At 39.7% G+C, this 20844-nt stretch overlaps 1 protein-coding gene across 2 annotated transcripts in view; it reads right to left on the bottom strand.

Moving 5' to 3' along the window:
- The window catches only part of TMTC1 (transmembrane O-mannosyltransferase targeting cadherins 1), a 294332-nt gene that overhangs the window by 35684 nt on the left and 237804 nt on the right, over positions 1-20844 (bottom strand). For both annotated transcript variants that reach the window (XM_065939883.1, XM_065939889.1), the window contains one exon: positions 2618-2726. In XM_065939883.1, coding sequence (XP_065795955.1) covers positions 2618-2726 — 109 coding nt within the window. The remainder of the gene's footprint in view (positions 1-2617; positions 2727-20844) is intronic.

Raw genomic sequence — 20844 nt, 5'->3', positions numbered from 1 at the left:
CAAGAATAGGATTTCCACAAAAACCAAGATAGGGTAGCCTATCCCTTCTCCAGGGGATCTTCCCGACCCAGGAATTGAAGCAGGGTCTCCTGCATTGCAGGTGGATTCTTTACCAACTGCGCTACTAGGAAAGCCCGATTTTAGTGCAGTGCTTTATTCATTTACAGAGAATTGAAGCAGCTTTCAAAAATAGAAAACACAAATTGAATAAAACAAATTGTTAAGGAAAATGATAAACCCATTAAAAGCAGTACACACAGAAAAGTAGCCTATCCTGTCAAGATGGCAGTTATTTGGGGGTGGGGCCAATGGAGATAACGTTAGAATTGATTTTCTTAGCATCTGTAAGATTTTTCATGCGTTAGATTAAAAAATAAAGCAAAAAACTTGTAGTTCAGGAGAAATCTAGCTATTCCGAATATTAAGCCATGAGAGAAATTTTCCCTTGAGTCCTCATCCAGAAGCCACTGAACAATGTCGCAGGTGCTGGCCTCAACCCCACCCTGGTCTGTGGCTGGAAGAAGTAACTTCACCTGGCTGTTCTCACACTGTCCCTCGTTGCAGGGACAAGGGTATGACCCTGAGGCACAGTCCATTACACGAAACACTCTGGCTCACATGCCCAGCCCTACTTTAAAGATGAATGAAACCGTGGTCACGTGCTGGACTGGAGGGCTTACATGGTCTTCAGATCATATCCATTCATCTTGTGGCTCCGGTAAAGAATCCACCTGCAATGCGGGAGACCTGGGTTTGATCCCTGGGTTCAGAAGATCCCCTGGAGAAGGGAAAGGTTACCCACTCCAGTATTCTGGCCTGAAGAATTCCACGGATTGTATAGTCCATGAGATCACAAAGAGTCGGACAAGACGGAGTGAGTTTCACTTTTCATTCACTCAGTATTTACTGACTGCATACAATGTGACAGACATGGGGGGAGAGTCATGAATAAAAAAGACAGCCATTCTCAAGGAGATTGGATCACAGAAATATTCTGGTGGTGGGAGAAAGATCACAGACATAAATAAATGTATGTTAGATGGTGATGAATGCTTTGGAGAGAAATCAAAGAACGTGTGGGGCAGTGAAGGAGTTGTTTCAAAAGAGTAATCATAGACAGCCCTCCCATACAGAAATAAAACCAGCATGAGATGAGGAAAGAAACTCTAAGATATCTGGGAGAACAGTGCTTTCAGGCAAAAGGCACAGTTAGTACAAAGGCCATAACTCTGTGTGTGGCTTGTCTGAGTAGCTGCAAGCCACCCAGCCAGGCAGAGGTAGGGGAGGGTCTTCCTATGAAAATGAAGGAGCCAGGATGAAGTGAGAAAAGGGAATAATGATGGAATCTTTTCTCCAGAAAACTCCAACTGTGTCTGCTTCAGCACAAACCAAGGCAGCTGAGGACAGCCATGTCTACCATAAAACATGAGCATCATCATTTTAGCTTAAACTTTGTGCTAAAACAGGCATTAAAATCACCCACTCTCACGGGCCTTTGTCTAAAGCCCACCTACACTATATGGAGACTAGCAGAGCAAGACAACTAGATCTATCATTTCTGACACTTAAATAGCCACTGAATGTCCTAATTTTGTTTCCTGGTGAAATCTCCAAGGTTTTTCCAATGCAAATTGCACCCCCCAGTACCTGACAACATCAAATCATTCATTTCATTTAAGTCAATGCTGGAGGGCATCTTTCAAAGGTGTTGAGTTTGAGTTTAATTTTAAAGACAATCTGAAATTATGTAATAGCAGAATCTACCTTCTATTGAGGGCACTTATGTGTGTCAACAAAACTCTATCATCAATTTAGAGAAGACAACTTATATTTGTTTTCCCACAGCAGGGGGCATGCATCCAGGACACTGAAATGTGGGATCAAAAGGTTTGCAGCCAGGAGCTTGCATGCATAGTCAGTCGTGTCTGACTCTTTGCAACCCCATGGACTGCAGCCCGCCAGGTTCCTCTGTCCATGGATTTCCCAGGCAAGAATACTAGAGTGGGTTGCCATTTCCTCCTCCAGGGGATCTTCCTGACCCAGCGATTGAACCCACGTCTCTTGCATTGGCAGGTGGATTCTTTCACCGCTGAGCCACCTGGGAATTTTAGATACAGTGAAAAGTGGGGAAATCAAAATACTTCTCTGTTTTATGCCATGAAAAATGTTCTCTCTTAGGAGCCTGTCCTATGTAACTCTGTAATCTTCTGATAGGCATTAAGACATAGGATCTATAAGATTATTGGTAATTGTTTCCATATTGAGTTCAGAGATCTTAGTCCATTAGCAATTCCCCAGAAAAATATAAATGAGTAGTAATTAAACAAGCAAATATCACATACTGTTCATTACAGATTTTGTCCCAAAGTGATGAAGAATTGAGTAGTGATTTATAATGGACCATCTTAGTCTAGAGACCCATACGTGCACAAAGAATACTGGAGTGAGAAACCTAGATTTATGATTTCTATCAAGAAGAAAACTGATATACAGATTAGTTGTCCATTATGAACTTACAAATTAAATGATATAAAAATCTGTGTATTATAACATTAATCTATACCTTCAACAGAAACACTTAAGAAAATATTACGTGAAACTAAATGGAAACAATTACCTGCTCAGCCAACAATGAAGCTAAGCTTGAATATGCATCTGCAAACTCTGGACCATATTTAATGGAATCCTTCAGTAAGGTGATAGCCTCTTCCTTTTTCTCCTGAGACCTATAGATTATAAGAGGGGGAAAAAAAGACATCTTTTAATAAAACTTTAAATCCTCTGATTAGACTTGAAAATCTCATTTCTTTTAACAAAGATTAACGGATTCACTCTGGATTTTACTGCAGATAAATTAAACTAGACTTCCTCCAGGTGCTAACAAGTTTCTGTCTCTGAATTCTCAGTGGAAAGAGATGTTAAGATGTAAATGATGCTGCAGATTATTCACTGATTTGTCTACCTCCCATTTCTTGCTATGCACTTTTTGAGAATTCTATTTAAAATTTTATAAATTGATTAAATAGAAAGTTTAACTTTCAGAGGAGCAATTTTGGGCACATGACCTGGGCGGCACGGGAGTCACTTTATAACGTGGAGGATGGTTCGGGCCCCTCTCATACTAGCTACACCATTGCCGGCTGGGCTCCTAATAGAAGCAAGCCAGCCAAACTGCCCGTGTCCATCTTTGCTTTTCTATCTAAGAGAGATAGCTCTTATACATAATTTGTGAAATTATGAGATACTGGCTGGCAAAGAATGACCAGCTATTTTATCCTCATATTTTTATTGAAAATTGGTCTGATGGTCTTCTTTATTTCAGTTTTCTCCCAGTGATTACATTTTTCATTCAAAGAAGACTCAAGGCCTTAAAGTTATTATCATTATTTTGAGAGAAAGTTCTCTTTCCTGTTAGTGCCATGGGGAAACACTGGGTCATTAGTATGACATCAGTGTTTTAGAAGCCGAAAATGTACACTGGCATTGATCAACTTTGCCGTCAATACAATGTCACAAACACTGACCACTTGCTAAACTCTAGACACTGTAATTGACAACAGGTGTGGAATAAAGAATAGAGCCCCTAGAACTATGAAGGGCACATAGCCTAAGGGTCCCTCAACTTTATCAGTTATCAACACTGAATTGTATTCTTATGTTTTTACTATATAGGATCAGCAATCATTTATTCAGCAAAGAATATATACCAAATGCTCTGGTCAGGTTTTACATAACATTAATTTAATTCTCACAACAATCTCATGCAGCAAGTATTATTGTCTTATCATACTCATTTTTCTAATCTGAAAATTTGGATTCAGAAAAGTTAAGTGACTTTCACATAACTAGGTTATGTTATGTTCACATAACTAGGACTCTGAGTCAAGTTCCAGTGCTCTTCCCTGATATCATATCTGCTTATTCTAATTGCTTAAAATCTACCTCTTATGACCTTGATGCTCAGAGTGTGATCCATGGATCAGTATCTTCAACATCACCTAGCATCTGGTTAGCAATGCAGAGTCTCAGGCCCCATCTGGAGGTAAAAAATTCAGACCCTTCATTCAAAAAAGATTCTCAGGTAATTTGTACACACACTGAGATTTCAGCAGCGCCGCTCCCTGAATTATTAAAGGCACCTGAGAGCATCACCTGCAGTGCTTCAGGCTCTGTGGGATGAAGATCTATAGGGGAAACCCAGTACTGACTCCATATGTTTGAGTTCCAACTGCTAAAAGTATTATGCTACAAGGCTGTTTTATCTAGAAGACAGTCTTCCATCACAGACCTTGGGGAAAAAGTCATGTTTCCAGCACAGACACTGTGTTTACTACCATTCGATTTAGCAAACATTTATCACCATAAATTGTAGCTATTTCCCAGGAGATGTGGCTGTCCATGCTATCCTCTCCCTTTTGGGATCTAGCTAACTCCTACTGGGCTCCTCTTGATATCAAGGTGTAATATCTGCCTCCTTAAGTGGCTCGTCCTTGGGATGGGGCTTTAAAGATGCATAGTTTAACAAATCTGCGTTACAGTTCTTAAAGCTCTTAAAGCACTAAGCTGCTTTCTTGTTGATCCATTCATTTAGTCGTTAAACATTCAAAGAGTGTCTATAAGACTCTATGGAAGTTCACTATGTTTACATACACTTGGGTTTCTCTTCTAAGATAAACTTTGAAGTAATTCTTCCATGGGTACATGTTTTTATATGAAAACATATTTTTAATCCCGGTAATTTAACTATTGATTTCATGGTTAGAAGAACTCTTCCTCCAAGGATTTTGTAAATCTTTATTAATATTAATTTGGAAATTTTCCCAAAATCCAAAGGAAGATACGGGTTTAGAAAATGAAGGCTGAAAATCAAGCCCCTCAGGACATAATTTAGCTCGGATATTCTTTAAAATCAGCAAAAAAAAAAGCCGCAACAATTTGATAGCAAAGATTTAATGATTTGCATTTGTTATGACTCACATCAATAAGAATGACAGCTTAACCTTTCGTATATAAACTCAGTGAGACTAATTACCATGTGCAGTCCATGAATCTAAATACTTGAGATTGTCCATTCACATTCATGTGACATATTGGAAAAGTTAGCATCAAAGTTATTCACAGGGAACTTTGAATTCTTTATGAAAAACTGTACCTCTATTAATCTCTTCAGGGACTGACTGATAAAATTTTCAAGAAAACACCTCATCCTGTAATTTCATGTGGTGTGTTAGTATTACAAGATGCAAAGACTGGGGTAGAGGAGACTCTTTTCGCCTTGGCTCTGCATTCCTGGAGGACTCTGCTTTTCCCTGGGAACTTCTGAAAGTCCTTAGACCCCAGTAGGGGTCAGGCACACGCCAATTTGATAGATAATTATAAATGTTTTTAAAGAAAGCCCAAGAAATTGGTAAGTGGTAGTTCTGTTGCTATTGTTTATGTTCCTGAAAGGGAGAGGACTAGTAGGAAAGATATATTTCTCCTGTAGTTTCTTTTTTGTTCACCCGTTGGTAGGAGTTATGAAACTGGTGTGCTTTTGACACATTAACTTATAGCAAATAGAACCTTCACCTAGATAGAACCTTCCTTGTCATATAGTATGTAATTACTATGTGAGAATTAAATTTCATTTCAACCTGTTTCTGAATTCAATAGCATCTTTTTCATATCTGCATTATGGCCCATGTTTCTTTGTTAATTATCCTATATTAAAAAAACAAGGATGATATTCCTATAATTCTATTGGAATATTATTACAGCTTGGAGTGCATCTTACTCAGTTTCACTTGCTAACACTTTAGTTCATACCCCACTTCTAGTTCCCTCTTTGCCCTCCTTCTACTATACAGAGACAACCAAAGGATACATTTTTCCCCCTAGAGCATTGGTCTCAACACATTGCCTTATATAAAAATCTTCATTAATTCCCTATTGCTCACAGACACTTACTTAGTTTAAAACCCTCTATAATACGGTTCTAAGCACTGTTAACAAACATACCCAGTGGTGTGGAGTAGTGGGTATGAGTCTAGGCAGACTGAGTGACCTCTATGACATCTATCCTACAGAACCTAAGAGATGACTACTCCAGCTCACCTCTGCCCTCACTGTATGTTAAAATCACTTGGTGTACTCATGCAAAGACCTTAGGGTTCTGAGATTGTGGTGTTCTTAATAGCTCTGACGATCCTCTCATCAGAGCTCCTAACCATGTAACACAAGCACAGACCATATATATGCCACCTTTCTTAAATTTTTACTTTATTTTGAGTCTCCATTAAGAAAAAGAGACAGTAGGGGAATAAAAGCCTTGCTCTGCCCTCCAAAGGGGCAACTGCCCCTTGTTCTTCAGCTCAACATTCTGAAGAGCAACTAGGCTTGAGCCTCCTTTGCTTCTGCAAGTCCCTGGCACTGCACCTAAAGGGTACCCCCACTGCCTCCAGCAGGTGGGTGGGAGTCTATCAGTGAGAGCTCCATACAGGCAAGTTTTCAAAGCTTCATGTGTCACAGTAGCTCTTTGCTCAACATTTATTCACTGCTAAAGACAGAGTAAGTGATTCCTTTGCATTATTTAATTATCATTAAGCATTTTGAATTATGCATAATTATTTCCATTTTAAAGATTTAGAAAACAATACTAGTAACCACCAGTCCAGTAAAAATTTTTTAAAAAACCCTGAGATTTGGAGTGCTCACAGGATTTGCTCTTAGCACACAGCTACTATAACACTAGGATTCAACTTTGGAACTTCAAATTTAGCATGTTCCATCACTGGGCCATGATTGGCATTTCTGCATCCATTCTGTCACTCTCTGTCTGTGACCATTATTAGGCTGTAAGCTCCTTCATAGGTAGGACCCATGTCTTATTAATTTTAGTTACTTCTTTCATCCCAGAGACTAGTAAGGTAATCTGTACAAACACAAATCCAATAATTACTAAGTTATTTTTTAATCCATGGTTTTACTATTTTCTTCATTCCTAGATATTTATAAGTCTCCTCAATTAAGCTTTTTTAAAAAATAAGAGGCAAGTGATATAATTATTTATTTTATATCTCTGTTTCTACAGCTCTTTCAATATTATAGAAGCGATCCTAGGAATAGAGAAGCATCCCAAGCCTTAGACTCATATGAAAATTACAGTATAGCTTCCATTTATTGAGCACTTCTTATTTACCAGGCACTGCTAAGGAGCTTCTCTGCATAGTAGCAAAAAGCACAGACTCAAAAACCAGAATGACTGGGTTCTGACTCTACCTCCACTATTCATGCTTCCTTAGGCAATTGTCTGATTACCCTGTGTCTCTGGCACACAGTAGCTACCAAATGTTTTGACTTTTATCGGCTTGTTAATGTTTCTAAAATCATCCATTAAACTTATATCCTCTCTTTAAAAATTAATTTCTGAAACTAAGGAGAATGTAGTGCTTTTGAAATTCCTTCCAAAGTAATATACTTCTGATAGGAAGAGAGTAAAGGGTCAAAGTAGGTGATTAAATAGTTAATCCTACTAGGGGATTGTAAGCAGAAAAAATATGGGAGACCCCTGTAAATGAATGATTACTCAAGAAAGCAGGTTCGCTTAACAACAAAACCAAGCAGGCTTGCTTAGCAATAAAACCACACAACCGAAGCATGAGACATGCCGCAAAACAACAAAACAATGGTGGTATGAGACCTACATCCTGCCCAGTGAACTCAGTAAGTTAATGGTCTCTAGGACACACTCTCTGCACACATAAAAAACAATAATTTGTGGATCTTGTTTGACCACACAGGGACAAGAAAACGTCCCTGCTCAAACTGGGAGAGGAGGTGATGACGGAAGCGTGATGTCTACTCAAGAAAGTCAAAGAAGGTCTTTCCACCTCCGCACTTTTTCTTTGATTAAAAACCTGTAGTCCACTAAGTTCTCAGGTGTGGCACTCTCTCACCAGCCTGCTTGTAAGCCTCACAAACATCCTGTTCTAATAAATCACTTATCTATTGCTTTGCCTCATGGTGAATTCTTTCTGGGCTGAGACATAAAGGACTGTGGTCCCGGAGCTCTTCAGAGCCTCCCCTCTCCCTCCCCTGAAATGCCACCAAACAGTTTTACTGTCACATTTCAAACTACTCATAAGAAATTTAAGTTAGATGGTAGAGTCATTTTTCCTGTGTCTGGTCTGATATCACAAAGGATTTTTAGTGTAATAATTGTCACTAAGTACACAAATGAATAGCACTGCATTGAATATAAAACACCCCAGTAACTGAAACAGTCAACCCCCCTGGAAACCTCATTCTCAGGCAAATGCCAAGCTGAGAAGGCCTAAATGGCAGATTGATAGTTCAGAACCCACTCAGCTGATGTTGGAGCCACACAAAGGAGTGGGTCTTCATTTTGCAGCGGTGATGGCTAAAGGTGAATATTTAGGCAGGAAAGAATCGGGAGCAATTTTGAGCCTCTTTTTAAGTCATGCCAGGAAAGCTTCTTAGAAAAGAAAGGTTTAAGCAGTTATTTCCATGTAAAAAGGAATAACAAGAGAGGCATAAAATTTCAAATAGACATTACAAAATGCTTAATAATGGGAATTACCTATGTATTCTGACAGTACAGATCACCTCTGGGCCAGCATTCGACAGTATTAAAACTCCCTAATGCATTCTTTTGGCTCTATAATGGGCAATTTAGGGAAATCCAAAGCCCATTATCAATGTAAGCCCCCTCTATATAGGAATACTCTGTTAGCCCTTTAGACCGAATTGACAAGTCAATTCAAAAGGTGGAAAATATGAAAGTAACATTTTCACCAAGCACGTGATTCACCAAGGATGTGTATTTCCTCTCAACAACCAAGCAAGTCCACAGGCTGTTTTTCTGAATTTCAGAGAAAAAGCTTTAAGTAAGTAACTCATCAGGTCAATTCAGTCCCTCAGTCAAGTCTGACTCTCTACAATCCCATGGACTGCAGCATGCCAGGCTTCCCTGTCCATCACTAACTTCCAAAGCTTGCTCAAACTCATGTCCACTGAGTCGGTGATGTCATCCAACCATCTCATCCTCTGTCATCCCCTTGTCCTCCTGCCTTCAATCTTTCCCAGCAACAGGGTCTTTTCTAATGAGTTGGCTCTTTGCATCAGGTGGCCAAAATATTGGAGCTTCAGTTTCAGCATCAGTCTTTCCAATGAATATTCAGGACTGACTTTCTTTAGGATCAACTGGTTTGATCTCCTTGCAGTCCAAGGAACTCTCAAGAGTCTTGTCCAATACCACAGTTCAAAAGCATCAATTCTTCAGTGCTCAACTTTCTTTATGGTCCAACTCTTACATCCATACATGACCACTGGAAAAACCATAGCTTTGAATAGATGAACCTTTGTCGGCAAAGTAATGTCTCTGCTTTTTTAATATGCAGTCTAGCTTTTCATAACAGGTGAATAAATTGACAAAATGAAACCTCAGTACATCCCCCTTCTAATTAGGCATGGACACACTTCTTTATCCTCAGGGCAGGAGGAGAAGAGGGCAACAGAGAATGAGATGGTTGGATGGCATCAACAACTCAATGGACATTAAGTTTGACCAAACTCTGGGAGATAGTGGAGAACAGAGAAGCCTGGTGGCTGCAGTACATGGGGTCACAAAGAGTTGTATACAACTTAGTGACTAAACAACATTTGATGTGGAAATTAATATCACACTGTGAGGCCTGTCAGAGCTTCTGCGAAGGCTTCTGCAGGTACTGATAGAACTATTAGAGATCTCCAAAAAAGTGGAAGAACTAGGGAGAAGTAAACCTGCTCCTGGGTTAGGCAATATTGCTTCCTCTCTGCATGCTGAATGTCCTCATCCATCAAACAGTCACCATCTGAAGACTGATAATCCCCCAGGACCTAAAATATTCTGTCTTCACTTTTCCCTTAGATCAACTGTTCTTAAATTTTAGTGCTTAAGAATCAGTACAGGAAAGGATTTTCCTGGTAGTCTAGTGGTTAAGATTTTGCCTTCCAATGCAGGGGGTGTGGGTTCCAATGCTGGTCAAGGAGGTAAGATCCCACATGCCTCACAGCACCCCCACCAAATATATATATATATATATAAAACAAAAAAGCAGTATTATAACAAATTCAATAAAATCCTTAAAAAAATCAATATGGGTTTGGTATAAGGAAGGATCCCAGGCCTCCTAAGATTCAGTAGGTCAGGGTAGGGTTCAGGAATCTTAATAAGCCCCCCAGGTGATTCTGTTGAGGGTGGTCTTCAGTCTATGATTTAAAAACTCTGTCCTGCTTACTATGTGGGATCTGCCTGATCAGTTGATCCTTGATATAAGGCTACATATATAAGGATGAGGAAAGCTAAAAAGAGGAAAGAGAAGATTTTCTGGAACAATTGGAGCAAAAGGGTCACAGTGGCCAGCTGATTTGCCTAGATGAGCAATATTCCAGATGCCAGGTGATACAGGGAGACTGTAGATGGGGTGCCTGGAGGGTGACGCTGCAATTGGAAGAGCAGTTGTTTTGCTCATAGAAGCTCTGTGGCCAAGTTCTTTTGTGTGTCCAAGTCTCAACTCCTGTATTGTCCACATAGGCATCGACAGAAGTAAAAGTCTCCTAATATTTTGCAAGCAAAACTCCTTCCTCTTAGGTCTCCCTTAGGAACTTCCAAAAGGCTAAAATCCCTGAGAAGGGGATCCTGGGACCAATAACATCTTCCTCACTGATTTCATAAGAGAAACATTAACTAGAAATTAGATCTTGTTCATAATGTGCAAATTTTGCCATTAAACATTTGTAGTTTCACAGGGAAATTTCCCTTTGGTTATATAGCAGTGGGACTGTTTTTCTCACGTGTTAAATAACAACATTTGCCTCATCTCACTTTTCTGGCTCTGCTTCAGTGACAGATATTTAGCAAAAGCAAATAAGGCTTCAGCACGTTTTCCTCTGGTAATTAAGGACCTGTTAAGTTTGTCAATTTAGAAAACTTTTTCTTTTTTTTTTTTTTTTTTTTAATTCTTTTTTTTTTTTTTTTTAATATTATTTTATTAGTTGGAGGCCAATCACTTTACAACATTTCAGTGGGTTTTGTCATACATTGACATGAATCAGCCATATAGTTACATGTATTCCCCATCCCGATCCCCCCTCCCACCTCCCTCCCCACCCGACTCCTCAGGGTCCTCCCAGTGCACCAGGCCCGAGCACCTGACTCATGTATCCCACCTGGGCTGGTGGTCCGTTTCACCATAGATAATATACATGCTGTTCTTTCAAAACATCCCACCCTCACGTTCTCCCCCAGAGTTCAAAAGTCTGTTCTGTATTTCTGTGTCTCTTTTTCTGTTTTGCATATAGGGTTATCGCCACCATCTATCTAAATTCCGTATATATGTGTTAGTATACTGTAATGTTCTTTATCTTTCTGACTTACTTCACTCTGTATAATGGGCTCCAGTTTCATCCATCTCATTAGAACTGATTCAAATGAATTCTTTTTAACGGCTGAGTAATATTCCATGGTGTATATGTACCACAGCTTCCTTATCCATTCATCTGCTGATGGGCATCTAGGTTGCTTCCATGTCCTGGCTATTATAAACAGTGCTGCGATGAACATTGGGGTGCACGTGTCTCTTTCAGATCTGGATTCCTCAGTGTGTATGCCCAGAAGTGGTATTGCTGGGTCATATGGCAGTTCTATTTCCAGTTTTTTAAGAAATCTCCACACTGTTTTCCATAGTGGCTGTACTAGTTTGCATTCCCACCAACAGTGTAAGAGGGTTCCCTTTTCTCCACACCCTCTCCAGCATTTAATACCATTCACCATTGCAACAAAAAGAATAAAATACTTAGGAGTATATCTACCTAAAGAAACAAAAGACCTATACATAGAAAACTATAAAACACTGATGAAAGAAATCAAAGAGGACACAAACAGATGGAGAAACATACCGTGTTCATGGATTGGAAGAATCAATATTGTCAAAATGGCTATTCTACCCAAAGCAATCTATAGATTCAATGCAATCCCTATCAAGCTACCAACGGTATTTTTCACAGAATTAGAACAAATAATTTCACAATTTGTATGGAAATACAAAAAACCTCGAATAGCCAAAGTAATCTTGAGAAAGAAGAATGGAACTGGAGGAATCAACCTGCCTGACTTCAGACTCTACTACAAAGCCACAGTCATCAAGACAGTATGGTACTGGCACAAAGACAGAAAAATAGATCAATGGAACAGAATAGAAAGCCCAGAGATAAATCCACGAACCTATGGACAGCTTATCTTTGACAAAGGAGGCAAGGATATACAATGGAAAAAAGACAATCTCTTTAACAAGTGGTGCTGGGAAAACTGGTTAACCACTTGTAAAAGAATGAAACTAGAACACTTCCTAACACCATACACAAAAATAAACTCAAAATGGATTAAAGATCTAAATGTAAGACCAGAAACTATAAAACTCCTAGAGGAGAACATAGGCAAAACACTCTCCGACATAAATCACAGCAAGATCTTCTATGACCCACCTCCCAGAATATTGGAAATAAAAGCAAAAATAAACAAATGGGACTTAATGAAAATTAAAAGCTTTTGCACAACAAAGGAAACTATAAGTAAGGTGAAAAGACAGCCCTCAGATTGGGAGAAAATAATAACAAATGAGGAAACAGACAAAGGATTAATCTCAAAAATATACAAGCAACTCCTGAAGCTCAATTCCAGAAAAATAAACGACCCAATCAAAAAATGGGCCAAAGAACTAAACAGACATTTCTCCAAAGAAGACATACAGATGGCTAACAAACACATGAAAAGATGCTCAACATCACTCATCATCAGAGAAATGCAAATCAAAACCACAATGAGGTACCATTACACGCCAGTCAGGATGGCTGCTATCCAAAAGTCTAGAAAACTTTTTCAATTCCTGTGCAAAATCTCATGACACATTCATTTAAACTGAAAGCAGATGCTTGCTTTGAAAAAAATATTGACATTTGGGGAGAATTTAGGAAATGCAATAACAGAAATAAATGGATTTGGCAATACCCTTGCATGCAGTAAAATTTCCTATTAACCACAGTGTGAACCTGGAGTGCTGGGCAGTCTTCTTAACTACCATTCCTTTGCTGGGGTGTTTTGCTGTTGGATCCAGAAATTGTGTCTCTCACAAAGGGAAAAGATGTTGACTTTAAGGGAGGGGCAGGGGATGCTGACAGATCTTTACCAGCTCCTCTGAGAAACTGAACTGTGAAAGTCAAATTGTAAACGTCTGACTAAAAGACTGTCTTTACAGAGTGCATGTTTTTCTGTGTCTCTACTGTCTTTCCTAGCAGAAGGAAAAGAAGAAAATTGGATCCTACCCTGTGTAGCCTCTTTTATGTTCTAGTTTACTGAGTGATGCAATGGAAACCTAGTTTACGGGCGCTTGCCCTAGTTTTTCTGCTTCATTCTTTATGGAAGCCATGTAGAACTGTCTGGAGGACAGATTCATATATATTCATGGTGAAGAATGAATTTTTTTTCAATTCAAAGCCATATTCACTATAGTTAGAATTATGAGAGTAGATCCCCTGTACATCCCCATCCTGCTTGCAGTAGGTTTGCAGAACCAGAGTCAAGTGTCTGGAGCCATAGTGTAGGGAGTGATGGGGCGGGGTGGGGCGGCTGCCCTGTGTGGTGTGGGTGGTCTTTAACACTTCTCTCCCCAGCTGAAAGCCAAGGGAGGGAATGATGGACAGTTCTGACATGGTCTAGTCACCGAGCTACAGACATGGAAACACAGCTCACACGAAGACCTCACACAGGGCTGGCAGGAGTGGGTCCTGAGAAAAGGTTCTTCCCAAGTTCCCACCTCTTATGCTCCTTTGGCTCTTTATCTGCTTGGTGAAGTCCCTGCCCTGAGCCCTGGCAGCAGGACGCTTATTCCCGAAGGCCTTGCGCCTGCATGCGTGGAGCCAGTTCTTCACCATGAGTGCATAGAAGTGGTCTGAGGGGTGGGGCAAGCCTCAAGTAGCACGTCTCCAAAGCAAACAAAATACTGATGCTAAGCTCTTTAGCAATTTGAAGGAAGGCAGAGAAATAATGTCCCCAGGTTGGTTCCTGGAAAATAGGGCAGCTGAGACTAGCCTGGTTTAGGCAGGATTCATTTACCCCATAGATAAAGGATCATCTGGATGATGCAGTTGAATGCATGTCCCTGGTTTAGGCTCAGGCGGATTGCTGTCTAAATCCCGGCTCTGCTCTCATCAGCTATAGGACTTGGGTTAGATGTTACACCTCCATGAGCCTCAGTGGCCAAATTTGTGAAAGATGCACAGTTATCTCTACCTTTCTGGGTTCCTCTAAAGAGTGGAATAAACACGCACGCACAGTGCGCTTACCAGAGCGTGTAGCATGTGGGAGGATGCGGTAACTGCTAGCTCCACATGCTCCTCCCTTCCTCTCCAGCTGAATTAGCATCTGGAATTTCTACCTGAAGGCTCACTGATCTCTCAGCAAAGGCGAAATGCTGCTCCAAGGCAGGATTGCCTCTGAAGGGAACAGGGACTTTCAAATTCCTTTCTGATCTTCCATTTCCATTTCAGTAAAGAGATGAGAAACTTGGAGTCACAGTGAAAACCACTGATTCTTGCAGCAAAAGAGCCTTACAGAATCATCAGCTCCCATCTCTTATTTTGAAAAGAAGGAAACTGAGTCTCAAGGAGGTTGAATATTGACTAAAGCTGTTCAGCAGCAGGAACAGAAAATGTACCGCCCACTTCTGATTTATTATTAATTTTAGCCAAGAATATGAGCTTCAAATTGAAGTGAAAAATTACATCCCTGCGCTAGTAATAATAGTAACTGAGGCTTATGTTATCTTTATTGGGGTTAGGTCCTATATTAAGTATCTACATGCATTCTCTTGTTTAGTACTCATGAAGGACCTGGTTACTAGCAGCAATTTTACTTTGTGTGTGTGTTAGTCTCTGAGTTGTGTCTCTTTGCGGCCCCATGGACTGTAGCCCGCCAGGCTACAGTCATGTAATTCTCCAGACAAGAACATTGGAGTGGGTAGCCATTCCATTCTCTAGGGGATCCTCCTGACCCAGGGATCAAACCCAGGTCTCCTTCATTGCAGGCAGATTCTTAACCATCTGAACCACCAGGGAAGCCCTATTTTCACTTTGTAAATGAGTAACTGGAGCCACTATAAGATCACATTGTTTTCCCAGGGTCACACACTCCTATGTGGTCAAGCAGAGATCCACTCTCACTAAGCTCTACAGCTCCTAGTCCTGAGCAGAGCGCAGGGAGAGCGCAGAGTGCAGCCACGTGATGCAAGCAAGCATCTGGCTCTGGAGGTCTCGCTTCGCAGCTCATGGCATGTGACGTCCCTCGCCATCTCCCAGTTGGCCATGAGGGAGTGAAGGTGCTTGCCCTCTGGAAACCTTCAGTGGGCAGGTGCATGAGATGTGAGGAAGTGCTCGGTAATTTGTCATTCAAGTGTCAGTTACCCTTCTTTTTACCTGGAAGAAAAGAGGTGGCAGAAAGGTTGAGGGCATAAAGCTCTATAATGCTGCCCAGCAGAGAGATGGCACAGCAGAAAAGCACCAGAGTGGGCCCTGCACGAGGCAGGGAGGTTGGCAGAATTAGTAACAAGTCAGCAAAAAGGGAGGAAGTCTCAAAGGCCTCCTTCTCCTCCTCAAGGTACTTCCCAGGACAGAACTGCAGGTCACAGGCAAGCATGGGCCAGAGGGGACACAGACAGCATGCATAGTGCTATCCTTGGCATTTCTCTTCCTGGCCTACACAGAGCATTTTTAGATTTGAAATTTTTTGAGGCTCTCTACCACATTAAATTCTGAATTTAACCTCTATGTCAAGGCAAAGTTGATCTCCAACTGAATTTGAGATCAACAGTTACTCGATTTTTACTTCCAGTGAACACCTGCATTTCTAGTATTCTTTTTATTGAATTGTACCTGCTTTAAGCTATGAGTCAAGAGTTGTTTCAAGCCATTCCCCAGTACAGGAGTTAAAGAGCACTAGATTGAAAGTGAGGCCAGGAAAGATGGTGAGAATTAAAGGAGTGGGAACATGATTTTCAGGGAAGGTAAGACCACTGAAAACTCCTATGCTGGACACAGCGGTCTGGCCTGTTTAATTATCTTCTGTTAGAAATATTTATGCAAGGCAAAAATGATGACCATCCAACACTTTCAAGAGAATATAAACAAAACTGGGGTTCTTGAAAGCTTGCTTTCCCCAACAGTGCCTCCCATGCACAGCTTTTTTCTGTCCTCAGGAGTGTTTATCACAGCAAAAGAAAACACTGAGAAAAGGGACCCTTCCTTCTTCCTTGCAAACCATGCTACAGATTTAAAACAACTCACTCATGCTCTCATCATTAGTAATCACAGCATGACTGAGAAGAGTTTTGTTGGGGGAAAGTTACTTATAAAAATATTTCAACAATTAGCAATCTGTGTATATGTGTATATATATATATAAATAACACCCAAATCTTAAGAAAGTGGGTAAACATTCTCATCATTTCTCTGATAATTCACTTTTGTACAGACATGGAATATAAGATGATAAAATGCAAAGAAATAATATTTTGGGTGAACTAGAAGAATTGTCACTTAAAAATCTTTGTAATATTCTCTCAAATGTAGTCTGCACGTTTCTATTTCTTGAATGGTGACAAGGAGTCAGTTTAGTTGGGAGTTTGGGTTTACACAGTGGAGAGTGGGAGAGTGTGGGAGTTTATACAGTGGGAGAGTGGGAGAGTGGCAGAAAATAAAGAAGAAAGGGGTAGGATTGTGAGAAGTTTTGTATATTCACACTATATGTGTGTGTGCGATGGACAATCAATGAATTTCTCAGTTCTCCTAAATGTAGTGGGAGAGTAGAAGAAGAGCAGATGCAGGAAATAGAAAAGAAAGATAATGTGTTATGAGCAACAAAATAGAGAGCTTCAAAGCACCAGGAGGTCAACGGGATCATATTCTTTACTTCAGAGAAATCAAGGGGAGTGAGAGTTGAGAGAGTCTTTAGAATTCACAGCTGGTATTAAGAGAGCAGCCGCAGAAGCTGAATGAACAGGTAAGGGGGAAAAAGCAGTAAGTGCTAACTATTCGTCTTGCCAATTTGATCAGAAAACGGAAGGAGTGAAGAGAACCACTTGCTGGAGTAGCTGAATGGAGACATTCCCCAGAAGAAGCGGGGCATGTGGAAGTCTGTGGAATGGGAAGAATCTGAAGACCGAAGAGAATGCTCATGCTAATGGGCAGGGAAAGGGAGAGAAAAAGAACCAATATCACATGTGGACTTTACACTAATAACTAATGGCTAAAACAAAAGACTGACAACACCAGATGTTAGTGAGGATGCTAAACAAGTGGATCTCTCACCAATGGAAACGGATCTTTTCACCAATGGAGTGAAAAGTGGTACAGTTACTTTGGAGAACTGTTATCTGGCAGGTTCTTAAAACATTAAATAATAAAAAAAAAACATTAAATATTTATCTACCCACAATTCTATTTCTAGATATTTACCCAAGAAAAATAAACATACAAAGACTGGGACATAACTAGTCACAGCATGAATATTCATGATGACTCAAGCCTATAAATAAACCAAGTATCTACCCACAGGAAAATGGATAAACAAATTCAGGAATTTATACAATGAGATACTACTACTCATCAATTTTAAAAAATGTAACATGTAACAACATGGATAAGCCTCAAAAAAATCATGGTAAGTGAAATTATCCAGATGCCCAAAAGTATTAAATGTTCACCTTTAAATGAAGTTCTGTAACAGGCTAAAACTAGTTTGTGGTGAAAAATTTTGATTTGAACAATGATTGCCTCAGAGGAGGGAGTACCTTACTGGAAAGAGGCATGAAGGGTCTTTCTGGGGTAAATATTATACATGTTATTTTGGAGGTAAATACAAGAGAATATAAAAAATGTCAAAACTAATTGTACAAAACAAAAAATATTGTGGATTTTTGCATGTTAATTATGCCTCAATTAAAAAGCCACACAAATACAGGTGTGACCACTAGGCTTATTAGGGAGACAACACAATTCTTCCCCTGGAGAGCAAAATTTAAAGAGGACGTCTATGAACATGTAGGAAATGAGAAAGGGGCAAGGGAAGCTACAAAAATTAACCTTGAATGACTTAAGTATTCTTAGTAAGTAAAACATTATGTCATCTTCCGGGTGTGTGTATAGGCACTGAGGAGGGGAACAAAAGATACATATATTAGGAAGACAGAAAATATTTGGGAGATATTACTAGACCATAAGGGAGGAATTTCTAACAGCTATAACCTCTGTTTGTGTTTTTTTCCATGATGGTGTCTTTAGAGTTTTGTAAGGATCACATTCAATTCAGACGTATGTTTTTACCTCCAACACTTGATAGATTGGATGAAGGTCTAGGACATACATACATATGATAACTATACATACATATACATCCTGGAGTGGGAGTGGTGCAGTGAAAAATAGTATTAGATTACTATAAAAATAAAATTAGATATTACAATGGTTTGTGATCTCTCAAACTCTACAATACATAACAAATCTTATAACTGAATATTTAATTTGGGGGGGTGATTAGAAAAAAATGCTTAAATGGCTCCTGGGGTGGGGAGGTGAGTGATAATGAGAAAAAAAATTGAGAAGTACTGGTCTGAGGAAAAGCAAAATGCATGCAAAGGGGGGTACCCTGAGTTGGGGGTACAGTTGAGCAAGTAAATGATGTTCAAGGTGTGAGTCTAACCTGAAGTTACATACATTAATGAAATACAGCAGATACATGAGAGATGGGATTATAAATTCTTATGGCTAATTTCTAAACACATAGTGTTGTGGTCAGAAAAGATATTTCATATGATTTAAACTTCATTAAATTTACCAAGCTTTGTTGGCCGGCATGCAGTCAATCCAGGAGAATGTTCCATGTACTCAGAGAAGAATGCACATTCAGCTGCTTTTGAATGGAATGCTCTATAAATATCTATTAAGTCCACCTGCTCTAATGCATCATTTAAGGACTGTGTTTCCTTACTGATTTTCTGTCTAGATGATCTGTTCATTAATGAAAGTGGGTATTAAAATCCTCCACTATTATTGTTATGGTTGATTTCTTCCTTTATGTCTGTTAGTATTTGCCTCATATATTGAGGTGCTCCTATGTTGGAGGCATATATAATTACAATTGTTACAGCTTCTTCTTGGATTGATCACTTTCTGCCCCCTCTTTGTCTCTTGTAACAGTCTTTATATTTTAAAGTTTATTCTATCTGATATGATGATTACTACTCTAGCTTTCTTTCTTTGGATTTCCATTTATATGGAATACCTTTTTCCATCCCCTCACTTGCAGTATGCATGTGTCCCTAGATCTAAAAGTGGGTTTCCTATAGACAGCATATAGATGGGTCTTATTTTCATATCCATTCAGCCAATCTATGTCTTTTGGTTGGAGCATTTAATCTGCTTATGTTTAAGGTAATTATTGATATGTATGTTCTTATGTGATTTTTTAAATTGTTTTGGATTTGTTTTTGTAGGTCTTTTTTTATTTTTTCTTTCTCCTTTGTTCTCTACTCTTGATTTGATGACCAACTTTACTGCTGTATTTGGATTCCTTTTTTCTTTTTTGTGCAGGTATCAACTGTAGATTTTCAGTTTGTGGTTAACATGAGGTTTTGAGATAGAAAAATGTATGTATGTCAAGAAGCAACAGGTAGACATGGACATAGGGCAATTATCTGGTTTGAAACTGGGAAAGGAGTATGACAAGGCTGTGTATTCTCACTGCCTATTTAACTTCTATGCAGAGTATCACGTGTGAAATGCTGGGCAGGATGAATCACAAGCTGGAATCAAGATTGCTGGGAGAAATATCAACAGCCTCAGATATGCAGATGATACCACTCCAACAGCAGAAAGCAAAGAGGAACTAAAGAGCTTCTTAATGAGGAAGGGTGAAAGAGGAGAGTGAAAAAGTCGGCTTAAAACTCATCATTCAAAAAACTAAGATCATGGGATCTAGTCCCGTCACTTAATGACAAATAGATGGTGAAAAAGTAGAAACAGTAGCAGATTTTATTTTCCTGGGCTCCAGAATCACTGTGGACAGTGACTGCAGCCATGAAATCAAAAGACGTTTGCTCCTTGGAAGGAAAGCTATGATAAATCTAGACAGCATATTAAAAAGCAGAGACCTCAATTTGCTGACAAAGGTACATACAGTCAAAGCTATGGTTTTTCCAGTAGTCATGTATGGATGTGAGAGTTGGACCATAAAGAAGGTTGAGCACTGAAGAATTGATGCTTTTGAGTTGTGGTTCTGGAAAAGACTCCTGAGAGTCCCTTGGACAACAAGGAGATCAAATCAGTCAATCATAAACAAAATCAGCTTAAGCTGAAGTTCCAATACTCCGGCCACCTGATGCAAAGAGCTGAATCATTAGAAAAGACCTGATGCTGGAAAAGAGTGAGGGCAGGAAGAGAAGGGGGCAAGACAGGATGAGAAGGTTGGATGGCATCACTGACTCAATGGACATGAGTTTCAGCAAATTCCAAGAGACAGTGAAAGACAGGGAAGCCTAGCATGCAGTTCTTGGGGTCACCAAGAGTCAGACATGACTTAATGACTGAACAACAAATATAAGAAGACTGTTTTAAGTTGCTGTTCTTTTAATTTCAAATGCAGTTCCAATATCCTGCATTTGTACTCTCTTTTTCTCACAATCACTGGTTTTGTTATTATGTTTGTGTGTGGATGATTTCCTACCTTTATTGTATGGTTGCCTTTACTGCTGAGCTTTC

This window comes from Muntiacus reevesi, chromosome 1 (genome assembly GCF_963930625.1).
Source record: "Muntiacus reevesi chromosome 1, mMunRee1.1, whole genome shotgun sequence".
NCBI lineage: Eukaryota > Metazoa > Chordata > Mammalia > Artiodactyla > Cervidae > Muntiacus > Muntiacus reevesi.
This window is presented reverse-complemented; position numbering and strand designations above follow the sequence as displayed.